Raw genomic sequence first — 26,804 nt, 5'->3', positions numbered from 1 at the left:
TCTGTTTTCCAATGCAAAGATTAGATGCACACCTTTTCAAAGTATTCAATATACTTATAATTTATTTCAAACTGGAATGTCTCTGCATCGCTTACCTGTTTTTTTTTTTTTTTTATTCTTGTTGTGATTTGTATTTAAAAAATATATTTGATATCAAAAGAACTCACAAATGACAAATTTCACTTTTGAATATTTCCATTTCAAGTATGAATACAAAACAGATGTGGAATGTAGGTTTTTTACAATGTTCTTTTAACTGTTAAAAAAGTCTGCAAAAAAGCCACAGGCCTTAAATTGTTATAATTATTCCAACACCATGCACTGCTTTTTAAAAACTTCCTATAAACACCCTCTGTACAGCCTAGTACACTAAGTGTTAATAACAATTGGTCTTCTATATCATTAATTTCTTTGCAGTAATTCTAGTATTTATTTAATAAAAAAATTTAAAAAAAGCCTTAATATAGTCCATGTACAACTCTGATTAAAATAAAATATTACATGTGCACTTTTAGATGAGATTGTGCACTAAAAAAAAAAAAAATGAAGCAGACTACAAAAATCAAAACCTAATCTCTCTCACACACACACACACGATTGCTATAAAGGTTATTAAATTTATAAAACAGAATGCTGTGCAAATTCAATTAGCTATTATCTGAGAAAGTCTGTGCTATACATCAAAATGTTTTCTAAACAAAAGTGATAATTTTTATGCAACAAAAGTATAAATACAGTGGTATCAAAGAATTAAAAAAGGACTTCACAAAACACTAATTTTATGTACTGATGCGGATAATTGGCGTCTTGAAAAGAGGCTATTAACACTGGCCATAGAAAAAGAAAAAAAAAAAATTTTTGAAGCATCTGTATATTACAGAACCTTCTGAAAAGGCAAAAACCTCAGTCACACCATGAAATTTCATCTCATTAGTAAAATAATGGCTCTAAGAAATTAATATTTCTCATTTCAATTTCAGAAGTAAATAGTGTATACTAAAAATACCTTTCAAGCTGATTTGTATACAAAGCACAAATCTACAACATTCATATTCCAATTAAACATAACACCCGTTCGATGTTATACATTTTTTACTTTGTGTGTGTGTGTGTAGTAGTAGTAGTGTACATGTGTGTGTAATGCATATGAAGTGTGCGGGTGTGTGTGTGTGCGCATACAAGCACACCATAAAGTTTCTCTTAAGTCCAGTCAACATGCATTAGTATATACAAAAAAGATCTATTACAAATACTGCGTCTTTAATATTTAAGCTAAGAATATACAACTCTGTTTTTTAGATCAGCAAAATTACCATTAAAAAACCAGAACACGGCACATTAGATCACAGAAGTTAATCCACACTTTAGAAGAACAGTCTTGCTTAAAAAATAGTTTTAAAAAGTATATGCTTTTCTGTGAAATGAATTACTCTTGGAAGCAGTGGTTGGTCCTCTGCCAAGCCCTCTGAAGTAATGCACATCAACACAGGGCTTAAATCTACCTACTGGCAGTGATACAAAATATTTTCTTCAAATATTATTCAGAGCATATAGTTTAATTTTCTGTATAAACTCACACCATTAAATCCATATATTTTCTTACAAAATATTAAAAAAAGTGAGCATTTTTTTAAACTCTAAAAGAAATAGCCAAAATGTATATATGAAATAACTAGACTGTATAACGATATGTTATCTTAAAGAAACATTTTAAACCAACAGATAACTATTATCTTCTACTACGTATTGTAAAACCTGCATATTAAAAACAGAAAAGGGGAAAAAAAAAGTCACAGGGATTTTCTATTTGTGTTTTAAAAATTGTTACACTGCCACCATTGGAAAGAGCATGTGAGAGAGGAGAAAGAGATGGGGAGGAAGAAGTGGCACCTTTTTTATTTTTATTGTTGATGTTGTAAACAGATGCAATACAGAATTTTTTTTTTAACCCCATTTTTCTCTCTCTTCTCTCACACACATATACAGATAACTTCCTCTTAATTTTTAGAGACAAATATAATTGCTGCTCAAAACTGGTTTGATCACAGTAAATATAGATTGATCATTTTCACTAGTTTTCACTACTTTCAATAAAAACAACAAGTCTTGAGTGGTATAACAATAGCACAGGAAGCAAGTACAGAAGAATTTAAAATTCTTCTGCATCCTTATAACTTGGCTCTGTAGAGACAAAGTAGTCATCAAAGAATCCAAACAGGAACTCAAATGTGGGCCTTTTATCTGGGTCAGCATCCCAGCATTGAAGCATCATGGTGTACACAGAATCAGGACATTCACAATTTGTAGGTTTGGGCATGCGATAGCCTCGTTCCACTTGTTCTATCACTTCACGATTATGCATTCCTGGAGTGAAAACAGATATGTATACTTATCAATTAAAGAGTTTTGCTATATGTTAGATGATTCTAGTAATGACATTACAAAAATCAGAAGTATTATTAAATATTTTTATTTTATGCTAAACATTAAAATTAATAACAAATGTATAATAATGACAATTCTGGATGTCCAGTTTAATATCAGTTGCTGTTCCAAAACAAACACAAACAAAACAAAAAATACAACTTAAAACCTTCTGTCTATGGCAAGATATACTATGCATATTTTTCTCAAAGTACTGTTCCAAAAATTTTTAGAGTATATCATAAAAACAGAATCTTTTAAAAAAAAATTTTAAATAAAATTATAAACAAAAATTGCTACGGTTACAAACCATGAAGTAACCAGGCATTCAAGCAGTTGATAGAAACTTCAAGTGTTTTGCAATAAAATGTAATGAAGTATTAAAATATATCATTTTCATTAGAACTTAAGTGAATACATAATTACATAAAGAAGGAAAGATTTTCAACAAACCTTAGATTCGTTTGTGAAAAACAAAAAAAAAACACACAATCAACCAACCCATTTTTAACAATACCTCAAAATATAGTAATTTTCATTATGTTTTAAATTTAAATTACTTTGTTTATTGTTATTTTATTCAACTTGGATTGATATTTTTTTTTTTTTTTTTTTACATATACCAATTTTGAGTAAACCTGGGGCCAATTTCTGTAATAGTGACCAATAATTTCCAGTCTTAAGGGTGATCACTATAGACAAGTTCTACTGTATACAACTCCTCATAACCTGAGAGTGCTTACCCACAAATCAGGCAAATTTCACATGAGCCAATGCTATGTGAATAAGTTAACTTTTTTGAACTATTATACCAATATGAAAACTAAACACAACCAAATGATTAATACAATACACATATCACTTGAATACAAATTAAGAACTGAAAGAAGAAAAAAAAAGTGCTTTATAGAGCTCCACATTATCAACTGTTTTATGTTTTTTCCAAGAATTACTAAATATGTTTAGTGTGTTTTTTTCCCAAGATATTATACAAATTCAACATGAGGATAATTCTTAATGATAAGATTTAATATTACCCAAATATTAAATCTTACATTTACCAATATTATGCCTCAACTGCCATTTTTCAGTATAGGTATATTTTAGCTATAATAGTTTGCATCTGAAAGCAGCATTTCTGAAAGGAAATGCATCATTCTGAGTGGAGACTTGCAAAATAAACAGGTAGGTGAATTGTGCCCTTAAGAAAGAATAGATGTGTTAAGTGGATATGTCTGATACAAGCCTCGGCAACAATGACCTCTTCACACTGATCTTTGATAAAAGCTGTTAAATGCTTCTGGCCTAGGCTTTATTTGTAGCAGCTTATTATTTGGTTAGTTCTGCTAGATTTCAGTCCATTTTAATACACTTGTTGTATTACAAGTTTAAAGTTGACTGGTCTGCAAGTTCACTCCCAGAAATTCCAGTATCCTGGGATTCAGCAGAAATTAACTGAAAAACTACTTGATTGCTTTACTTGAAGTGAGTCAGCTAATATTTTATTTGTTTCAAGATGGGGGTGAAACAGTAAGGATTTATTTTCTATAGCAGTTATTATAATTTATGAGTAGTAGTGGTGGTGGCAGCAAATGATATAATAATGCAAGCTTATATAGCATCAGCTAAAAAAAAAAAAAAAACTACCAACGTTTCCTATTGTGCCTGTCCTCTAACAGTTTATCTAGTTCTTCCTTGAATTTATTCAGACTATGCACCTCTACAACACCAGATAAGAGTTTGGTCCAACAATTGTCAACCACCCTCTGGCTGAAGGAAAATTTATGCACATCTGACCTTGCAACCATCCTTCCTTGATTTGAATTCATGCCCCCCTATGTGTAGTCTGAGCAAGAGGAAGGAATGTATCAGCAATCAACTAACTCAATCCATTCAAGGTCTTAAACACCTTAATCACATCTCCTCACAGGTGCCTAGCCTTCAGGCACTTCAATTTACAAAAAGTGAAGCCTTTCCTGGTAAGAGCACCCTTTTGTTCCCCCTCACCAATCTATTGCCCCTCTCTGCACCTGTTCCAACAGATACACATCCTAAAATTAGGAAGGATGTGGATGCACCAGGTATTTGGACTCATCCGAACAGCACACTCGTTTCCAGTCCTCCAGTGAGTGTGTTTGTTGACACCACAGCACTTGCCATCGACAATAATTAGTGGTGAGGAGAGAGTGTATCTTGGGTCATCTGCTATGGAACCTCATACATCTGAGTGTGTGGCGCATTGTCATTTGGGATATTGTTCTTGCCATTGAGCCTGTACAACACGCCACACTCTTTGCTCACCATGAACATCCACCTTGCATTATCCTATGCAGCATTATGGCTGCCTTACCGTTCGGATGTGCTGTATGCCGCTCCGCAAAAATGTGTTCGGAATATGTGTTTTAAATTAAGCTAGTTATCCAAATTGTGTACCCAAGGAGTAATATTCACCAGTGGATCACAGCAGTAAGATTTGTTTCTCCTTTTATTGGGTGTTTTAGTGCATTTCAACTCATTTTCGATTCAACGCTGGTAACAATGTGTCAGCTCACCATGGCGGCATTGTTCTAGTGCTGGAGAGGGTGGCAAACTACATATTTCTCTGTCACCGCAGTTGAAGTGCACTCTTGACTGGGGAGGGTGACCCTTGTGTGTTTCTAAACAGGGCACTGATCGTGTCCCAACAGTTCTGTGACTTTTGATTCACTATTCTGGTCATAATTATGCACAGAAGAACTAAAATGTCCACATTTCCCTCTTGAACGAGCAATGCCATTCATTTCCCGAGGACACTAAGTCGTGGGTAATCTCCCCACCTTCAACGCTTTCCTGGAAGTGCTCGCTCAGTCAAAAGTTCAGGCACTCTCCGAGTTAATCCCTGCCTGGAGCTTGACCTGTGGCAAAATAGGAAGTGACTCACCTTCCATCTGAAAAATAGAAAGTAAAATCCTCCAGGCGGCAAAGCTATAGAGCGGCTCCACTTATTCTGGTTGGCACATTAAAGAAATTAAGACTACCATTACATTTAGACTAAAAAAAAATGGATTCCATAAATCGTTCCAACCCCTTTTATTTGTCATTGCTACTCATTGCATCAGCAATCAAACATAACCTGAACATCGCCTTTGAACTTTAAAAGTGTGTCAAGATATCTCACCATTGTGAAAAATTGTAACATTCTCCTACTACACTCATATGAACCAAGAAACCCAGGGAAGTGTTGAAAGTCAACTGGACCTGACTCGTATCCTTAACACCAACATGCAGGAAGCGATCGATGAGATGAGGACTGTTCCAGCCCTGAAAAAGAAGTGGAAGCTGGACACGCCCAAACCTGACAGAGAAACGCGAAGCCAGAGTGCTCAGCTAAAGGACACCCAGGAGGATTCCATCCCACAAATTGATTTGACTGTGGAGAAAAAACAACCAGAGGCTTTTGGACCCCTCCTGGCCAGAGGGCACAGTGTTGGAAAAAACTCAAATCCTGCATACCGACCTTGAGGATCTCATGAAAGACTAACAACCGGATAACCGCTGGTGTTAGGGGACAGATTGTTTCTCCTCTGGACAAAGTTGGAGATAATTCTCTACCAGACAAACCTAAAATATGAAACAACTTCTGTGAAACTGGAGGCATACCTAGACGGTGGAGCAAACAAAATGCAACAGCACACCCCATCTTATGCACAAGTGCTGAGGATGTCAGCCGGTGAATCAACAATAAAAAGTAGTGTACCTGTTACAAAGAAAAAGACCTTGCCAAAACAACCACACCTGGTGGTACTGCAACCAACAACCATTGAGGAAAATCAAACAAGTGAACAAAGATGCAATCAAACAAAGTTGCAAATCATGACTAGCCTAAAAGAGGAATTGAAGACAACCAGAATAAAGTTGGTCAGGAAAACTAGAAATGTCGGAGTACTGATAGAGACAGAAACAAGGAGCAAGCGCAAAAAATTATCATTAATATGAAAATCACTGAGCTGGGGCTCACAGAGACTACCTCTAAAAGAAAAGGGCCCTCAATAGTTATATATGACCTGGATAAAGACCTGACCCCGGACCAACTAACAGAGGAAATCTACCAAAGAAACCTGATGTCCACTCTCCCTGAACACAGAAGGGATGACACAGAAGGGATGAACTACTGATACCCAAATATTCAACCAAGTCCAAGGATGGCACTCAACGAAACTGGATAATTGAACTTGTGCCTGCAGCATGGAAAGTATTAAACACCCAGAACAGAGTATATGTAAATTGGGGCAGCCACCATTTCCGTGAACATGTGGCTGTACCCAAATGCTTCAGGTGCTGTAAATACGGGCATACAACGCACATCTGCACCCAGACTGACCCCCCCCACATGCAGCCACTGCTCGGCACAAGTTCAATTATCCAGAAATAAGGCCACGCTTACAGGGATTGCCCAAACAGAGTACTTGCAGTTGGTGCAGATTGGGCAATCTGCACAGAGGGACAGAGGGCGCTGACCATGTACTGGCCACACGCATAGTTTTGGTGCTCCGTTATTTGTTGTGCCGTTTATTGGTTTCAAGTGTCACATTTTCATTTATTTTGTGTCCATTAAGTTCCTCTTCTCAAGATGTGTCCATGGACATCAACTTCGTGAAGATCGGCCAAGGTAATCGAAAGTTATGGTAATTTTGATTAGCGTTGATCTCACCAGGTCACAACGTGATTTTGCATTGTATATTGTTATATTGCCAATTTTGTTTTGAATAGTACCACAAATAACTCCTAAATATTGATCATAGTAATTATCGGGAACAACCACAACCACATGTAACTTTCATGATGAATTTTGGATATTTTGCTAGTTTTCCTTGTTTTGACTTTAGTATGCTGGTTAATAAACAAAGGCCTTTGTTCTCAGTGTACACCACGCGGTCAAGCCTGTTTGAGTGACTGTTAGAGTGAGTTGGTAGCTACATACCTCAAGACATCTATATCCAGAATATTTATTGGTACTAAATTTATTTGATTTAAAATATGATAAACAGAAGTTATTAATTTCATTACATTTAAGATATTGAGAACATATATAAATAAATAAAATAAATTTTCTGTTTATACTCCGGGACGACCAAACGGTCAGAGGAGTTCGCATGATAGATTGAATACAAGAAACAGCACCGTATTCAGTAGTCACGGGCTTGAACCCCGGTCACTCAAGGCACGTGTACTTAGGCACCTGACCACTAGGCTATATATATATATAATAATATGTGCAGAGCCGTGCTCCCAATGGCTCCCCAGGACAAACAATAAACCAAGCTCATCATCCAGTATTCTTCATATCTAGGGGTTAAGACTTCCCCCTCCCACTGGTAAAACTCCGAGATTCTGAACTAAACACTGCGCCCCAGCAGCAAAGCAACTCAGCAACTGCCCTTCAGAAGCTTTCATCCTGCTACAAAAAATTATCTTGGCACCATTATCCAATTCTGGATATGGGAACACAAGACCTGGAGGAGATGCCAGACGGTCAACAAGGCCAGCCAGAGGGTTCCCAGACATCTACCGACAAGCGAGCGGTGAAACCCACCCTGGACAAACCAGAAGAACAGGACGAAACCAGACAAGACACCACCTGCAAGAGGAGAAACAAGAGGTACAATATTGAAAAACCAGACTGGGAAATGAGGAGCAATAGTGAAGCAAGAGATCGACAGGAACCAAGCAAAAACACAGAAAAGCAAAAACAAGGGGAAAAAATCTCCCCCCCGGATCTCTCGTTGCCACAGGGAACAGTCCTTGTGCTCACCCTGCGAGCCACTCTAGAAAGCATAATGAAAGATAACAGTAGCAGAATTTCTTCAACCTTAAGAGCAGACATAGTCCTTCAATGGACTAAATTAGAAACACTCCTTCTGCAAACAAAAGTGGAGCAGCAGAGGGCGCTTGCAGCCCTAGAAGCATATAAAGGTGCTGATGGTGGCAAACAAATGCTACAGCGCACCCCATCATATGCCCAAGCGCTGAAGCAAACCCCAAGTGAGAGGGGAAAAACCAGCAAATTACAAGTTCAAAAAAAAAAAAAAATAAATAAAAACTACAAATATAGTGATACTGAGACCTACCGGGGACAGCAACCAATCAAGTGAGCAAATCAAATAAAAAGTCATAGCTAATATGAAGGAAGACTTTCAAAACACCAGGATAAAGTCTATCCGCAAAACCAGGAACCCAGGGATCGTGATTGAGACTGAGAACGAGAAGGAGATAGAAGAAATAAAAGCAAATGAGAAAATAACCACATTAGGGCTAAAGGCAGAATTGCCGAAAAAGAAAGGCCCAACTATACTAATGTTCGATGTAGAGTATGACATGGATCCGCAGCAATTAACCAACGAGATTTATAGAAAGAACTTACAGAGCCACTTCCCAGAGTTGGAACCCTCTGAGCTGAATTTTACAAAGTTCAAAATAAAAGCAAAGAACGAGATAGGAGTAAATTGGACGGTGGAACTGGCGCCATCTGCTTGGCAAATCTTAAGCACCCAAAACAGAATTTATATAGAATGGAGCAGCCTGAGATACAGGGAACATATATCCATTCCCAAGTGCTTTCGCTGCTGCAGATATGGCCACACCACCCATACTTGGACACAAAGAGAGCCGACCTGCGGCCACTGCTCTGGCAAAGGACATGAGTACAATACCTGCCCCAACAAAACCGACGCACCAACCTGCGCAAACTGTAAGAGTCTGAAACTGGAGCACTCACACTCCATCTGCGATACTGGGTGTCCGACATACCAAAAAATCAAGAGTTCCTACCAACAGAGAATAGATTATGGCCACACATCATAAACAATTCAACGCCAGTGTTCTCCCATTCCACCAGCTCAATGCACAGCATGCCAGAGCGGTGGCAGAGCAAGTCTGACTAAAAGCTGATGATGAAAACACTGACATCCTCATAATATTGGAACCCGTACATGGACCAAAAGCAAGTACGGGGATATCCTATTAAATACAAAATTGTGCAGTACACAGATGAAACTCCATGGGCAACTGTGATAATCAGGAACCCCCATATCACGGTCACAAAAATCCCACAATTCTGCACACCATGGGCACCTTGTCACCTCCCTGGGAAGTCTTTATGTGGTTGCTCTATACTGCAGGCCAGGGGCAGAAATCAACTATGCGATAACATACCTGGAGAATCTTCAAACTGCACTAAGCGGACACAAGATACTAGTGGGGGCAGACGTCAACTACAGGCCCCCCTGGCACAGTACCACGCCTAAAAGAAGAGGCTCAACGAATGGGCAAAGGCTCGAGGAGCACCTGGCCAACTCCATATTTGTTGTTAAAAACCAACCCTTCTGCAACACCTTATGGGAAGCAGAGATTGACATAATATTAGCCACAAGAAACATACACACCCACATCACAAATTGGACGGTTAGAAACACCTTGACGACCTCGGACCATCGTACAATAACCTTCACATTAGAAAGGAACCTGACAAGAACAGCTGCCGACAGGCACATGCTAAATAGATTTGCCCTCAGCAAGGCAAACTGGGACACCTTCTGAGAGAATCTACGCACAGCAGGCCAGCAATACCTGCACACACCAAGGGAGCAGGAATGTGGGAACGAAAACCCGGAACGACTCCAGAAGGATTTAACAAAAATAATAACAAAAGCAGCAGAGAAAGCCATGAAGAGAAGAATTCCCATTGCAGGGGCCACGCCCTGGTGGACTCCAGAGCTCTCACGAATGAGGAAATTAGTATAACACAGAAGAAAACAATTTCAGAGGGCTAGGAGGAATTGGTCGCAACAAGAAGTCACTGAACTCAGGAACCAATATAGAATGGCTAGAAATTGTTATACTGAACAGATAAAGAAAAGAGAATCGTGGGAGAGGTTGGTACAAGGGTCAGGAAACAGCAACCCCTGGGGGGTGGTATACAAAATTACCACTCACAAACTCCCCAGGGGGGAAGTTGTAACAGCCACCAAAACAGCACAAGGAAATTTAACCATAACCTGGGAGGAGTCAATTGGGAACATCCTGGACAACATCCTTCAGGAGCTGCCAACAACACTAACAGATGAGCAGCAGGCTATCTGCCAATTGCTATAATAATGACCAAATAGAACCCCCCCCCCTTCACCTTAGAAGAAATTCAGGATGCAGCAAGCCACGCAAAAAATAAGAAATGCCCTGGACTGGACCTAATTGAACCGGAGATGGCAAAAGAAGCAACAAAACATATATCGGAATTACTGTTAAAACTATTCAATTACTTCCTGGAAGCAGGTAAATTTCCACTACAGTGGAAAAAGGCAAATTTAAAACTGCTCCTAAAAAACCCAACAAAGCCACAAGAGACACCTAGTTCCTACAGACCCATAGCCCTGCTACCAATCCTCAGTAAAATATTCCAAAGGCTGCTACATACCAGAATCACAAGGCATTATAATGAAGTAAATCCTTCATGCAATAATAAAGATTCAGTGGAAGGTTGGCAGCTCTGAGTCTCTCCAAGACGCTCGGCCACCAGAGGGTGTCGAACGCCCCAGTGAAATCCACTCCGATGACGAGGAAGTATTTCCTTTGACAATGGGTGGCTCTAGAGAGGAGGTTCTGTATTGCTAATCACTAATGACTGCATGACAAAGCAATACGGATTTACCCCTGGCAAATCCACTATCGAAGCAATACAGAACCTCCTCTCTAGAGCCACCCATTGTCAAAGGAAATACTTCCTCGTCATCGGAGTGGATTTCACTGGGGCGTTCGACACCCTCTGGTGGCCGAGCGTCTTGGAGAGACTCAGAGCTGCCAACCTTCCACTGAATCTTTATTATTGCATGAAGGATTACCTGGCTGATAGAGCAGTGCAAGTTACCACACCATATAAATGCCTCAGTCGCCCAGTCTGCAGGGGCTGCCCCCAGGGTTCTGTCCTGGGCCGCTCCTGTGGAACTTTGTCCTAGACGAATTCCTCGACATGGATCTGGGTCGTGTGGAGGCCCAGGCCTATGCAGATGACTTGGTCTTGACCATCGAGGCTGACAGCAGATCCTCCTTAGAAATGCAAGCAAATGATGCCCTGCAAAAGCTGCTAAACTGGACGAAGCTACACTTTCTCAAACTAGCACCCGACAAGACAAAATCGGTGCTGCTAAAAGGTACGCTAGACTTAAGGAGACCACCACAAATTAAGATTGAGAACAAAACAGTTAAGCTGTGCGAACAGATTAAATACCTAGGAATAATCCTGGACAGAAAATTAAATTTCAAGCCACACCTAAAATATATTAAACAAAAGATAAGAAGATATGTGGCCCTCGTCACTAGAGTCACTCTCAGGGACTGGGGACTCAGACGTACTACCCTGTCTCTGTACTACAAAGCTCTCTTCATCCCTGCCATCACATATGGCTCCCCTGTCTGGTACGTGAAGGCGGCACTAGAAGTGAATAAACGGATCCTCAAAACCATTCAGAGGACCATCCTCCTTACTATGTTGAGAGCAACTAGAACGACTAGCACGGCTGCCCTCCATGTCCCGGTAGGAGTTCTGCCCCTGGATCTCGAAGCTATTCGCTGTGGTCTACTCTACCGCCTTGCCAGAAACATATCGGCTACAATGTATGACCTCACCACTGACATCACTAATGACTGCAACTGTAAGAAGAGAAGAATCACCGACCACCTCGTCCAGATTTGGCAAAGGAGATGGAGCAACACAGAAAAAGGTGCAGTGACCAGAAGATTCCTCCCCACTGTCACCCAGTTGTACCCTAAGGCGCCAGCGTGGTTTCACCCTTGTCGAAATACCACCTTCCTCCTTACAGGGCACGGCCCGTTTAAAGCTAAACTTCACCAACTTGGCATCATAAATAACGCGGACTGTCTCTGTGGCAACCCGGAGTCCTGGAGACAATGTTTGAGTGCGATTTGTATGATGACCTACGACTACGTCTAATAACGGCAATCCAATATATCCAAGACAACCAAGAACCCAGACTGTTAGACACTCAAGAGGACTACAAGGCACTCAGTCAATATGCCCAGGATCTATTTTTTAGAAGGAAAACAATGATAGAAATATACCAAAGGCAACCCGACTAGAAAGAATGCAGGAGGTCAAACAAGTAAAAAAAAAAAAAAAAAAAAACTCAGCATACCACAGAAAGACAAGACTTTAGGATGATTTGGATGGCATACTGTCGACCCAAAACTGCACTCCCTTGTGCGGTTTTTTTTTCGGGGAGGGGGTATTTGCTCTTCTCTCCTTCCCATATTTTTATTTTATTTATTTTTATTTATTTATTATTTTTTAAAATTTTATTTATTATTATTTTTTTTTCTCCTCTCCTCGCCTCCCCATGTTGTGGGGCATGGGCATGCCCAACTGAAAATGGGGGACCACCTTCCTATCCGACCCCCGCTTCTTACTATTTCATCCCCCCCACCCATCTACACCCTCCCTCCCATTACTTTCTCTTGTACAGCGATTTTGCCCCACATGTCCAAATTTAAATCACATCATATTTTGCCCGACCTTTTAGGCTCTCTAGAAATAGTTCTTTCAGTGTAAAACCCCAAGCAGTGCTTTCTAATTGCAATTTTACTTAAATCAACAGCGATAACTCCAACCTTTATTTTAGGTCCTAGTCACCGAAATCCCAGGAAAGTAAGTGGCAGGACCTGCCAGAGTATAATTAGTTTCTTGGTACACCCGGCCGGCGTCCTCGTCGCTAGGTATGGTAACACCGGATCCCACTGGGGACCCGGCGGCCAACAGGCCGGATGAACAATGGGCACAACAAACTACATACCACATGACCCATACATTATTTTTATACCTCTGGCATAGACAGGGTACTGTCACTCGATACATAGAACATACGCGGAGATGGGAGAAATCCCCGGAGCCGTCAGACCGTCAACATACCTATACCTATAGGGCAATCTGCACCAACTGCAAGAGTCTGAAGCTCGACTGCACCCACTCAATCAGGGATAACAAGTGCCCCACCTACATGAAGGTTAAGAGCTTGTTCCAATCCAGGCTGGATTATGGGGACACGCATTAGAGGATACAATACTACAGAGGTAAAATTTCTGCAGATAAACGCACAGAGAGCCAGAGCAGTAGTGGATCAGATCCGTCCGTATCAAGGCTGAAGAGGAGTACAATTCGAGGACGACACCCCTTGAGCCGCAGTCACGGTCAGAAATCCGGATATTACTGTGACCAAAATCACACAGCTTTGCACAGCCTGGGCTGCATGTGCCCACCTCACCACAGCTCTGAGGACATTTTATGTTATTGCCCTCTACTGTTGTCCAGACGAAGACATAACCTTCGCCACAAGATACCTCCAACTGGCTGCTGATACCCTTCCCAATGCTAAAATTATAGTCAGTGCAGATATGAACTGCCGGTCACCAATGTGGCATAGTCACATGCCAGACAGACATGGCACCAGAAACAGAACTATACTGGAAGAGTTCCTTGCAAATTCAACGTTGACAGTGTTAAACCAACCAAACAATTTGCTCACATTCAGTAATACACTGGTGGGAGGCCACCAATAGATGTCTTCTTGGCTTCCAGGAACATAGCTAATAATACTACTGACTGGTCTGTACAAGAGGCCTGGACAATGTCCGACCATTGAGCCATTACGTTCCAACTCAACAGATCACTGACTAGGATACCTGCAGCTAGACAAACCACTCACAGATACTCCATTTCCAAAGCAAACTGGGAACTCTTTCAAAGTACCTTAAAAACCAGCATACAACAGAGACAGATTGAGCACCTCAAAGATCCAGATCACCTCCAAAGCAAGATAACAGCGATTATAACGCAAACAAGCGACATTGCTATTAAAAAGAAAAATCCAATCCCTGGGGCTGTGCCCTGGTGGAACCTAGAACTGCAACGACTCCGGAAAGAAGCACAAACCCGAAGAAAGGCCTTTCGACGGACCAGGCACTCCTGGCTGATGGCGAAGTACTCCAACAATGCTACAAAGAAGCAAGGAACACTTACACAGCCCAAATCAGAAGCTGTAACCAGCAATCTTGGGAGAGCCTGGTCTCCACTACGGGAAACGAGAACCCCTGGGGAATCGTCTACAAACTGACCACAAACAAACTCCCCCCAAGGGGAAGTTATTGCCGCCACCATAGCATGTCCACAACCTGGAAGCAGACTATTTCCAATATCCTGGACACAGCCTTCCACCAGGCTATACAACCGGAGACAACAGAGCAGATCCAACTCTGCTTAGAAAATGAAAGCTATCAAACAGCAACGACAGAATCTCACTTCACTGTGGAGGAGCTCAACAGTGCTGCCACCCTCATTAGGGGAAATAAAAGCCCTGGACCGGACCTTTTGCAGCCCGAAATCATCAAAAAGACAGTAGTGTGCCCCGAACCTGTTTCTCAACCTCTTCACCTTCCCAACCTCGTGGAAGAAAGCAAACGTCAAACTTATCCTGAAAAATCCGACCAAACCACCACACCTCCCAGTTGTACAGACCGATCACACGTCTCACAGTTGCAAGTAAACTACTCGAATGCCTCCTCTATGGACGAATACAGCAATATTATGACAGGACTGGCCTGGCCTCACCCAACCAATTTGGCTTCAGGCGGGGTCACTCAGCCGTGGATGCCTTAACACACCTACAAGAACAAGTACGAAGATGCACCAAGATGTATTTCCTCTTGATTGCCATGGACTTTACTGGGGCTTTCGACTCACTTTGGTGGTCGAGCATCTTGGCAAGGCTTCGGGTTGCTGGGATCCCAGGCAACCTCTACAGTGTCATCAAGAGCTACCTCACAAACAGATCCATCAGGATTGTTGCTCCCTATGGGACCCTCTCCAAGAATACATTTTGCGGCTGTCCACAGGGTTCGGTTCTTGGACCATTACTGTGGAACATAGTAATGGACTCCTTCCTAGCCATAGACCTTGATGAGGTAAAATCACAGGCCTTTGCTGACGACCTCTTACTAACAGTGTCAGTGTACTCAAGGGCACAGCTGGAGACATTGGCAAACCGGGTTCTGTCCACCCTTCAGGAATGGGCAAAGCAAAATCAACTTAGAATATCCCCTGCAAAGACAAACTTCATTCTGCTCAAGGGGTGCCTCAACTTCAGGCGGCCTCCATAAATCAAGATTGACCAGAAAACAATTAAATTCTCAAAGCAGCTAAAGTACCTAGGCATGATTCTAGATCCGAATCATTTCAGGACCACCTAAAATACTTGCGCCCAAAAGTCAGACGGTACACTGCATTGGTTGCCAGAGTCACTCGCAGAGACTAGGGCCTAGACAGATGGGTGCTATGTCTTTTCTATAAAACCATCTTCACCCCAATAGTCATGTATGCATCTGGTGCATGGTATCATAAAGCCACAACTGTTGTCAATAAATGAATCATTGACTCGATTCACTGATCAATCCTTCTGACCATTACTCGAGCCTGCAGCACAGTGAGCACGCATGCCCTGCAAGTCCTTGCTCGTGTCCTTCCACTGGAATTAGAGATCATTGGACATGGCCTCATGCACCACTTGGACAAGGGTATCCCACAGACATGTTTGGGATTCACCACCGACTTCACCAATAGCAAGACTACGGAAAAGAAAAAGCTGCATGCTCACCTGCTGCAGGTGTGGCAGGATAGATGGGCCACCTCGCAAAAAGGCGAAATCACCAAAAAGTTTCTGCCCAACACTGGCCGGGTTTTTCCGAACTTCCCACCTGGTTTTCCCCAGGCCTACAAATAATATACTTACTGACAGGACAAGGAGCTCTGAATGCAAAGCTATCCCTACTCGGAATACAGGAAGATCCCATCTGCACCTGCAGGGGAGTGGGGTTCTGGCAGAACCTCATGCACGATTGCCAGCTCTATGACGACCTCCGCAGTGCATTCATCACCAAAATACAGTATCTACCGTACAGCCAGGAGAACCACATCTTGGACACCAGGGAAGAATATCAGGCTTTCTCCAGCTATACACTGGCCCTGTACACAAGACATTAGCTCTTATCGCAGCGAACCGCAACCAACCACTGACACAATAAGGAAATGAACAAACCTCGAAGGCAATCATCCTGCAGATGCCCAGAATCCAATGGCCTCCGATAATCAAGGCACTAAACCCTGAAGTGGACCTAAAGTCAAATCAATGAGAAATGACTCTATAAACAACACTGACACAAACACCACATGGATGGGAAATGCACAAGAAAGACCCCACAAACGCCGACAAGCAAACACGGACCTTTTGACCGTAAAGACTGCAGAATGGACGGGAACCACTCCATGAACGATCACGCTTCGGTCTGATCTCTCCTGGGAGCGGACTAGGACCACCACCAGCAGCTCCGTTGCAAAATGCTATATGGGAGATGAATGGGGTACCCTAACCCTATTCATCTTAAATTCCCTATCCCTGACAGGAGGGAGAGGAGACATGCTCTGTTTCCTCCCTCCAGTGCTGACCCATCTCTTTGCCTGGTGAGGCATGGGCCTGCCTCACTGACCACCTGGGGTCGCCTTCTCTATCGTCCCCAGTCTTCAGCCTCCACCCACTCTACCTATATACCTTATCTATGGCAGAGGGAGATAACTCTTCTTCATCTCTCCCACACCTGCCATCCAAACTTCCGTCTGGTATGGCATGGACATGCCACACTGCCTAGCAGGGGTCACGCCCATGCCACACCAGACAGAAGTTTGGATGGCAGGTGTGGGAGATGAAGAGTTATCTCCCCCTGCCATGAATAAGGTATAATAGGTAGCCCACAATAGGTCAGGCGGAATTTTGTTGTTATTAAATCTAGACGTGTGGACTATACATTTAATAACAACAAAATTCTGCCTGACCTATTAGGCCTTTTAACACATCCCTCTAGCGTGCAACCCCAACCAGCGATTTGCTAATAACAGCAATCTTATTAAGAATTAACGTCAAACGCGTATATATATATATATTTTTTTTTTAGGTCCTAGCCACTGAAATCCCAGGAAACTAGGTGGCAGGACCTGCCGGAGCAACTTGTCATGATTCTGGACACACCCGGCTAGCCTCCACATGGCGAGATATCGGCAACGTCGGGCCCCACTAGGGGCCTGGCAGCCAATAAGCCGGACAAACAATGGGTACAACACATCACACTGCACAGACATGGCCCACACACTTTCAAGTCTCTGGCTTGACAGTGTACTGTCCTCGATACAGCAAACACACGCGGAGATGGGAGAAATCCCAGGTGCCGTCTGACACGAACATACCTTATATTATATCCTATGCAGCTCTGTCAGCAGAAGGTGGTTTGGTTTGGTCCGTTCAACACCTTAACCCTAGTGAACCCACAATCATGCCCTTCTAAAAGTCCATGATATCTTTACTATGTCCCATAACTGCTACTTTATCACTTTAACTTGTATGATTGGATACAATCGCCACTGCTCTAGCATATGAAGCTGCTTAGCTTTTTATACTTTCATTACAGATGGAGGGTCATAATTCACTGATCACTGAGTGTGTATTGTAGTTTAACTTAATCTCAATGCCAGTTGGTTTGAGGGACAAAGTCTAAGGGAATATCTTTATAGTCTCGATATCTGGATATGGGGATCGTTAATGCTCATTTAAGAATAGGAGATAAAAAAATGTTTTAAATTAAAATAGAATAAGATACAATTAAATAATGTTGGAAAACTTTATCAGTTAAGGTCTGTTTCTAGGTAGTTGGTAGGGATTGACCTACATTTGGGAGGGGGAGGGGGGGTTTGAGTTGGAATTCTGGTTGAGATTAAAAAAGTTTAAGCTTATTTTAATTTAGGTTAGAACTCTATTCTTAAAGATGTGTATGTGGCTGTTTTCAAACTGAATTCCTTTGTTGCAGTTAATGTTATCCTATTAAACGGCTTCTCTACAGTTATGGTATCTGTCTATGGCCAGTACTGATGTTTCAGAAAATGCCCATTTGTGGTCCTCTGTCCACATTTGGAAAGCTGGGTCTAAATTTGTTACTCTGCCTTTTTCAATGCCCTTCTTCTTTTACTCTGACTATGAGTTTTCTCTTGCTTTGTCCTATGTAAGTTTTAGGACAATCTCTACATTGTAGCCAGTATATAGGGATTTTAGTGGTGGTCTTGGGGATGGGGGGGAGGTTGAGATGGGAGGGTTAATATCTTTTATTGTTATGATTTTTGTATATCTGATGTTACCTCAGGGTACAAACAAACCCTGGTATTGAGATTATAAAGATAATCCCTTAGACCAGGGAGTGGCCAACGAGTTGATTGCAGATTTAATTTCGGTCGATCACAACGAATTTTAAATATACAGTCATCCCTTGATTTGTGCACCTTGCGCAATGAAATTTTTGAGATGGTAGATTGCGGCACATTTTGAAGGAAAAAAGTAGATCGCATCACAAATTAAGTTGGCCACTCCTGCCTTAGACTCTTGTCCACCAGAAAACCACAGTGTGTGTGTTTCAACCATAAACAAATCAACAAGTTCTTGTGACCAAAGTGACCTTTTGTAATGGTAATATTGCAAAGATAGTTGGTAAGTATTTATGTATTACTGTTATTTACTTATATAAAATTAAACTTAAAACAAAATTCTTCAAATAAGTTTGAAGTTTGATCTAAGTTTGATTTACTAAAACTTTTAATTCTATTAAAAAATTAAGAATTCCACAATAATAATAATAATAATAATAATAATAATCCTTAGTTGTCTTTGTAGTCACTGATAAAGTGGTAAGAAAATACCATGTTTGATTCCATTATGTCCAAGTGTGCAGAAGACACGAAGGTCAGCAAGGTTGTTAATGACAGTATGCTGCTGCAACAGGATCTAGAAAAGTTGAGAAGATGGGCTGAGAGGTGGCAACTGAAGTTTAACACTGACAAATGTAAAGTACTGCATATGGGAAGCAGTAGCAGCCCCAGAGTAACGTATCAACTGTGTGGTACTACTCTGACAGTGGTAGAGAATGAAAAGGATCTGGGAGTAATTGTGCAGGTAGATATGAAGTTTTCTGAGCAGTGCAGACAGTCTGCAAGAGTAGCTCATGGTGTCTTGTCAATGATATACAGGAATTTTTCTAGCAGGGATAAGGAGGTGATTATCCCCTTGTATTAGGCAATGGTCAGGCCACACCTTGAGTATGTATATAGGTCTGGAGGCCTCATTTCAAGAAGGATGTAGAGCTGCTGGAATGAGTACAGAGAAGGGCAACAAGATTAGTGAATGAAACAAAGGCTTGCTTGCTCTTATGAAGAAAGGCTTAAGTTTTGCAAATTACAGTATCTGGAGACTAGGCAGCTGCAAGGTGATCTAATAGAGGTGTATAAGGCCTTGAATGGTTTGAGCATGCTCAATGCTGATGGGATTCTTCCTCTTGCACAGAATAATTGCATGGTGACTTGCCATTGAGGAAAGACAGTTGCAGTTTGTTCCAGCAATCAACCAGCCTGTGGGTGGTTGATTGCTGGAACAAACTTCCATCTGTTGTAGAAGTTGATAGCTTAAATAGATTCAAGGCGGAACTATACAAACATTTGGAGTGAGTGAATGGATGAAATGAGAAGGGTGTTTTATTTATTTATTCATTTATTTTTTTTTGGCTGATGATATATAAGCTTGCTTTCTTGCATCATGTGCCTTTACTAATGCTAATGTACATATCTCCAATATGGAAATAAGCATAATTATACCAAATGTAGGTTAGACTGCTTTGTCATCTTCACACAACACACAGTTTATCTATGCACCAGGCCTCTCAAGGAGTACTTTATATCACAAAATCATTCAGCTCCCTGCCAGAATTTGACTAACTTCAGGCATCCCCATACCTAAAAAAATTCCTCATGTGTGAACGTAGATGCAAAATACCCATTCAGTTTGTCTACAACCTGAATTCATATTTAGTGGGCCAATGTGATTCAACCCATTCCTTACTCTTTACATAAGTAAAGAAGTCTTTACTGCTTTTCTTTACATCTATGCTAGAGACCAGTCGTAATTTGCCTTAGCTTGCCTAACATCCTACGTGACTTGATTGCAGACTAGTTTGTACTAGTTACTATAAGCATCTGTCTCACCTCAATATTAATTGTGCTTTTATGGTATTCATAAAAACTTAATGTAATTTTTGATTAACTTAATGTCAATTTGCCATGAAAGTAGTAATAATATTTTAATGTTAGTAAATGATAAGAGTGCAAGCCAAGAAAATAAAATGAAAACAAGAAATTAGCTCTCCTCAATGTTTATTAATAAATTAAAATTTTTTTATAACTTTATTATCTATAATGCTACACCATTATAAGCTACTTTTTCAGTTTTCATGGCTAGGCCTATGTAATGCTGGTATGAGATGCACAGAAACAGATAGTGATTCCACTAATTACTTTTTATTTATGCATTCATAGGGGTTGAATGCATAAATAAAAAGTAATTAGTGGAATCCCCATGCATGCATTTATTTTATATATCTTTATATATAAATTTTAGTCTATATATTTTAGTCAATATGTGTGGCTATTAAATAACGAGACTGTTGCAATAAAATAAATATAATGAAATATTTCGTACCTTAAAAGTTATCCACTTCAAAATAATTGGGCCTTGGGCTTGCACACACTCTTCTATATGTTTCTTCCAAGAGCAGAAAAATTCTGGAATCATCTTCTATAAGCCCTTTTATCTATCACTTTGGTCATTTTTTCTGAATGTCTTCAATGGACTAAAAATTCCTAAGGTTCCCTTAAGTACACGTTTCAGTTTAGGGAGGAGAAAAAAGTCACAAGAGGCTAGGTCTGGTGAGTAAGCTGCATGTTCACACACACAGCGATTTGGTTTTTTTTGGCCAGAAACTGGTGAAGAGAGCACTTTGTGTGCTGAAACATTGTCTTGATAGAGCATCGAACCATCCTTCCACAATTCGGGCCTCTTCCTTTAAAATTTTTTCATGCAGCCGTGTCAGAACTTCAGTGTAGTATGTTTGACTAACGGTCTGAATTGGTGGGACATATTCAGCCATAATAATTCCTTTAATATCAAAGAAAACAAGAAGCATGGTTTACATTTTTTATTTTGATATTCTTGCTTTTTTTTTTTTTTTAGTCTGGGGGATTGTTTTGTCTTCCAATGCCTAACTGTCTTTTAGTTTCTGGGTTGTACTGGAACAGCCAACTTTCAATGCAAGTAATTAAAGTACTCAGAAAGGCTGGATCTTAATTTTTATCCAAAAAATCTTCACAAGCATGGAGTCTTCTCATTCTTTGATCTTCATTTGAAATTTCTGGCACCACCTTGGCACACACGCACACACTTTTCTCATGCCTAAATTTTCAGCTAAAATTTGTCCAACTGTTTCTTTGTCCATACACATTCTCTCTGCTAAAAATCTTTTGTGCTATTCAAACATGTGAGCTCTTGACCTAGTATCTTCTCCAAAAATTTGACATCACAACTCATAACTTTCAGCTGGTGTTTTCTTTAGTTTTGTTAAAAATTTGAGACTGATTCTTTGTTTGAATGGAATACCAGAAAAATTACACACAACTCTTTGTCTATCGTTTTTTCCAGCAAACTGAAAAACGAATGACCATGTTGGAATATGCTTAGCAGACAACTAGGGGAAAGGTTCAAAGTCAACTTCTGTGCCTTTGATTCACAGGTGATGCTTGGTGTTTAGTGGCTGGGCATGCAACCTTGTTATTTAATAGCCATACCATGTATATAAAATTGATTAATCCACTTTCAGCTTATTTAATATACAGAGATTCATGTTATTATCTATCAAGGTCCAACGTAGTAGTATCAATTATATCTTCATCACTAGCTGGTGTTATATACACATTTATGGAATATCAAATTTAGGAATTAACAGCTTTTATACATTAATCATGCAGTGACAAGTATATGACTAATTATAATGGCAGAAAAATCTTCTGTTGCAAATGTCAGAAAGTTGCTGTTTATGGAAAATTTAATCAACCCTGCATTTTTCCAACTATACTCACAATGGGCATTTTCTATCATTAGTTTTATAAGCATTGTCTTAAGGAATAATCATAATGAGGTATGAATGAATCTTCATGAATTTAGATAACATTTTGATTTCATTAATGTACCATGAAGGAATTTACTCCATTTCTTGCACATACTAAAAAAAAGATTGCTAAGTTTTGTTTTTTTGACACCATTATAACTACAGTACAAAAAACACATAAAACAAGAGGTGGATAAAGGTTACTCCCATCTTTTAAACAAATGTTTAAACGGTTCAAAATATGACATCAAACTAATCACTGGCCCACTCAAGTGCTGTATGCTCAGCCATACAGCCATAATAAGCAAGAGAAGTTCACACTAAATTACAAAGTTTACTAAATAAGAAGGCGCTTCCGTAGCCAGGGGGGAAGGAGCAGCAGTGCATAGCACACGCTTCTTGATTAGACTGGGGTTCAAGCCTGTCACCACCAAATACGGAGGATGCAGAAAGGTCAGGGAATGACCACCGCATATCCCGGAGCAATATGGCCTTAGTTGCTAATGCTCCTAAAATCCAAATAACAAACAAACAAACTAAATAAGAGATAGCACTAAAAGTGAGAAATTCATAGTTATAATACAGATAAAGCTATATGGCCTCAAAGAAATGATAAGATATTTGCAGGAATATCCTGTCCATTCATCTGTTTTTTTTGCTACCAACAGAATTTAAATTACACAGACAATGTAATGGTCTTAATTCACACAGGAGATGACCTGCAAACTTGCCTTTACAACTCATCACAAAGGCAAGTTTGTTGCCCTGGTATTGCATTTTTTACAAAAAATCCCATAATGCAATTGGCTATTGAGACACAGGCATGATACTCTGTCTCAGGAATACGTGGTCCCTCAGCAAATAGTATGTAGTCTGTAGTGACAACACTCAGACAAAACAGATAGCTTTTGGCTATATTACTTATTACTACCTTTGAAGCTTGAATTTTATATAGTGCATGGCAGCTGCACTATATAAAATTCAACAAGTTGTTCGATGTAGGCTGCTGTTGTCTGCATGTTTTATGGTGCAGCAGCACCACCACATGCAACACAGGATAACACACCACTGGATTTATCCATAAGTTTGGATAACCTAAAAGATTGCCATGACTGATCTGTTAGCATTTTTACCTGTTACAGACTGTTGGCATTCTGACCAGTTGGTGTATCAATCAGCTGGCATTTTTGACTCTTCTAGTATTTTAAGTGTTGGAATTTTGTACATTTTAGTGTTTGAGTTGTCAATGTTTTGACCCATTCAATGCGAGGGCATCCTATTTTGATTAATCTGGCATTTCGGTTGTCAGCATTTGACTGTCTTCCATGTGAAATATCTGATGTGTATCCTTCAAAATTTAAAAATTTTTCTCTTTATTAAAATTAATTATTGTTAAAAAGAATACTTATTAATAAAACTGTTACTGAAAAAATACAAAATCAATGAAAATCAAATATGAAAACTGTACCTGGATAAGGAACTTGACCATGTGTAAGAAGCTCATACAACAAAATTCCAAATGACCAAACATCAGATTTGATAGAAAATTTACCATAGAGGGCTGCTTCTGGAGCCGTCCATTTGATAGGAAATTTTGCACCTTAAATAATAGTAATAACAATAAAATGATTAAAATAAAAATTTACAGTATGCTCAAAAACAAAAAAATGTAACCTGCAATTTCTTTTTCCAAAGTTAAATAAAAATATAACTGATAGCAGAGTGAAAATTGCAATGTTTTCTTTTATGAAATTTCTAATTATACATAATATAAAACAGCATCTGTCATATTCTCTATTGTTCAGAATATGACAGATTGAAACTTGAAAGCAGAAAAATTCTGACTCATTTAAAACAAAACACAAAGAAAAAATTAGCAAGGCGTTTCAATGATAAATTCAAAGCATACAAAATTACTAATGCAAACAACAAACTTTTAACAAGAAAAAAGAAAAGATTTGTCTTTCAACACAGGGGAGGTTATGAGCAATAAAAGATGCACAGATTGTCATTGTGGAAGTTACAATAATGGTGTGAGATGAATATAGTTTAAACCTGCTGGTGTTTATGTAATCAAAATAATTTAATTATTTAAAAACATTATTCTTCAAAAACAGAGTACAGGCTGGCCTCCATTAATTCGTCCCATGAGCGCAACGCGCAAAACGCGTTAATCGAATATAATAATCAATAGGAAAAATTATAATTGGTCCTTGACCTTCTGGAATATCCATAAAGAATTTTAAAAATACCTTTTAAATAACCTTTTAACTGTATACAATGTAAAAGATAATGAAAATAATTATGGAATTAAATGTTATTGCATAAAACAGCGGTTTCCAAACTGTGCACTGCGAAATATTTTAAATTTTCGAGGGAAACACAGCGATACTCGACATCTGTCGGCCATTGCGCGAACTACTAGCTCGAGGTAGTTCACAGTTTCAGCATTTCTTATTAAGTTGTTTTTATTTTATTTTTTTTTTTTATGTGAACCCCAAACACGAGAGGTATTAGAACCTATAGTACTTAGTACCGTGCTTGGGTTGGAGGTTGAGAAGATGAAAGAAGATATTTGTTGACATTGGACATGAACTTCTGTAGATTGTAATTTTCAGGAAATACGTATGGAGGAAGGTTGTTCCAGAAAACGGCAGTTGAATGAATAAATGAGGAAGATGAAAAGTTGGTTCTGTGGGTTTGAAGTTGGACAGTAAATGGATGTTGGCTGGTGGCGGCACGAGTTTGGACTGTTTTGAAAGAGAGAGCGGGAATTATAGAAGCTAATTCAGAAGAACAGTGCCCATGGAAGTATCTGTAGAAGAGGCATGCAGCAGACACAGTGCGTCTATGAGACAGCGAGTGGAGAGACTCTGTTAGAGATGAATCATTAATTAACCAACTGCCCTCTTCTGAATGGAATCAAGAAGCCTGAGAGAGGTTTTGGGGGCACCGCCCCAGATGTGGGAACAATATTCCATGGCAGGGCGGATTTGCGATTTATACAGAGTGAGCAGCTGTTTGGAAGAAAAGTAACGCCGAGAGCGAAAGAGAAAACCAAGTTTTTTAGATGCAGAGGAAGCAATATTTTTAATGTGCTTGTGCCAAGAGAGATTAGAAGTCAGGGTAATCCCCAAAAGAGATATATCCTTTTGCCTAGAAATTGGAGTGTCACTAAAGATAAGCATAGGAGCAGAAGAATCCTTTTTGCGAGATATAAGACAAGACTGAGTTTTAGAAGGGTTGAAATCAACTAAGTTGTCTTTGCCCCACTGGAGAATTACCTCAAGATCGGCATTTAAGGAATTGGTAGCAGATTTTCGAGAAGTTGAAGCTGATTGAGCAGGACAAGGTTTCTCAAAATGGAAAGTTGAATGCAATGTGCTATCATCGGCAAAACTATGGATAGGATTTCCAGTCAATGGAAGAAGGTCATTGATATACAAGAGGAAAAGAGTGGGGGAAAGAACTGAACCTTGGGGACACCGGCATTAGTGGAGAAGTTAGAAGACAGAGAGCCATCAACCATCACCCTCAGTGAGCAATCAGAGAGAAAACTGGATAACCAATTACTAAAAACAGTTGGCAAACCATAAGATGGAAACTTGTTTAGAAGACCTTTACGGCAAACACGATCAAAAGCCTTTGAGATGTCAAGAGCAACTACTTGTGTTTCACCGAACCTTTCCATTGAATTAGTCCATAAATGGGTAACATAAGCCAGAATATCACCAGTGGATCGACACTGACGGAATCCATACTGGTGATCGTTGATCAGACGGAAGGTTTCAAGGTAGTTTAAGAGTTGGCGGTTAATTGATTTCTCCATTACTTTAGAAAGAGTAGAAGTAATTGCAATGGGACGATAATTGGATGGGAGGGATTTGTCACCCTTTTTAGGAACTGGCTGGATATGAGCAAATTTCCAGGCAGAAGGAAAAACACCTTTAGAATAAGCAAGTGAAAAAAGGCGGCAAAGAATAGGAGTAAGTTCAGGAGCACAGGTTTTGAGAACAAGTGGAGAAATACCATCAGGACCTGGAGCTTTCTTAGCATCGAGATTCATCAAAATCCTTCTGATATCCTTTTGACGGAAGACCACAGGAGGCATTGAATGGAGTGTGTTGGGAATGGTGGGAGATGTTTTACCAAGATCATTAATACATGAGCTGGAAGAAAAATGGGATGCTAGCAGGTCAGCTTTATCCTTGGCTGAAGTGACAACAGAACCATCTGGTTTGGACAGAGGTGGGAGCAGAGAT

General features: G+C 40.0%; 1 protein-coding gene across 2 annotated transcripts in view; it reads right to left on the bottom strand.

Annotated features, from left to right (window-relative positions):
• Window positions 1-920: 920 nt before the first annotated feature.
• LOC150087435 (tyrosine-protein kinase Fyn-like) overlaps window positions 921-26,804 on the bottom strand; it is a 168,024-nt gene continuing 142,140 nt past the window's right edge. For both annotated transcript variants that reach the window (XM_090371186.1, XM_090371187.1), the window contains exons 11-12: window positions 24,011-24,142; window positions 921-2,364 (exon numbers count right to left, since the gene is read on the bottom strand). In XM_090371186.1, coding sequence (XP_090227312.1) covers window positions 2,150-2,364; window positions 24,011-24,142 — 347 coding nt within the window. In that variant the 3' untranslated portion in view covers window positions 921-2,149. The remainder of the gene's footprint in view (window positions 2,365-24,010; window positions 24,143-26,804) is intronic.

This window comes from Mastigoproctus giganteus, chromosome 4 (assembly GCF_048544385.1).
Source record: "Mastigoproctus giganteus isolate SK-2022 chromosome 4, ASM4854438v1, whole genome shotgun sequence".
NCBI classification, from domain to species: domain Eukaryota; kingdom Metazoa; phylum Arthropoda; class Arachnida; order Uropygi; family Thelyphonidae; genus Mastigoproctus; species Mastigoproctus giganteus.
The sequence above is the reverse complement of the archived record's forward strand: the minus strand, read 5'-3'. Positions and strand labels throughout refer to the sequence as shown.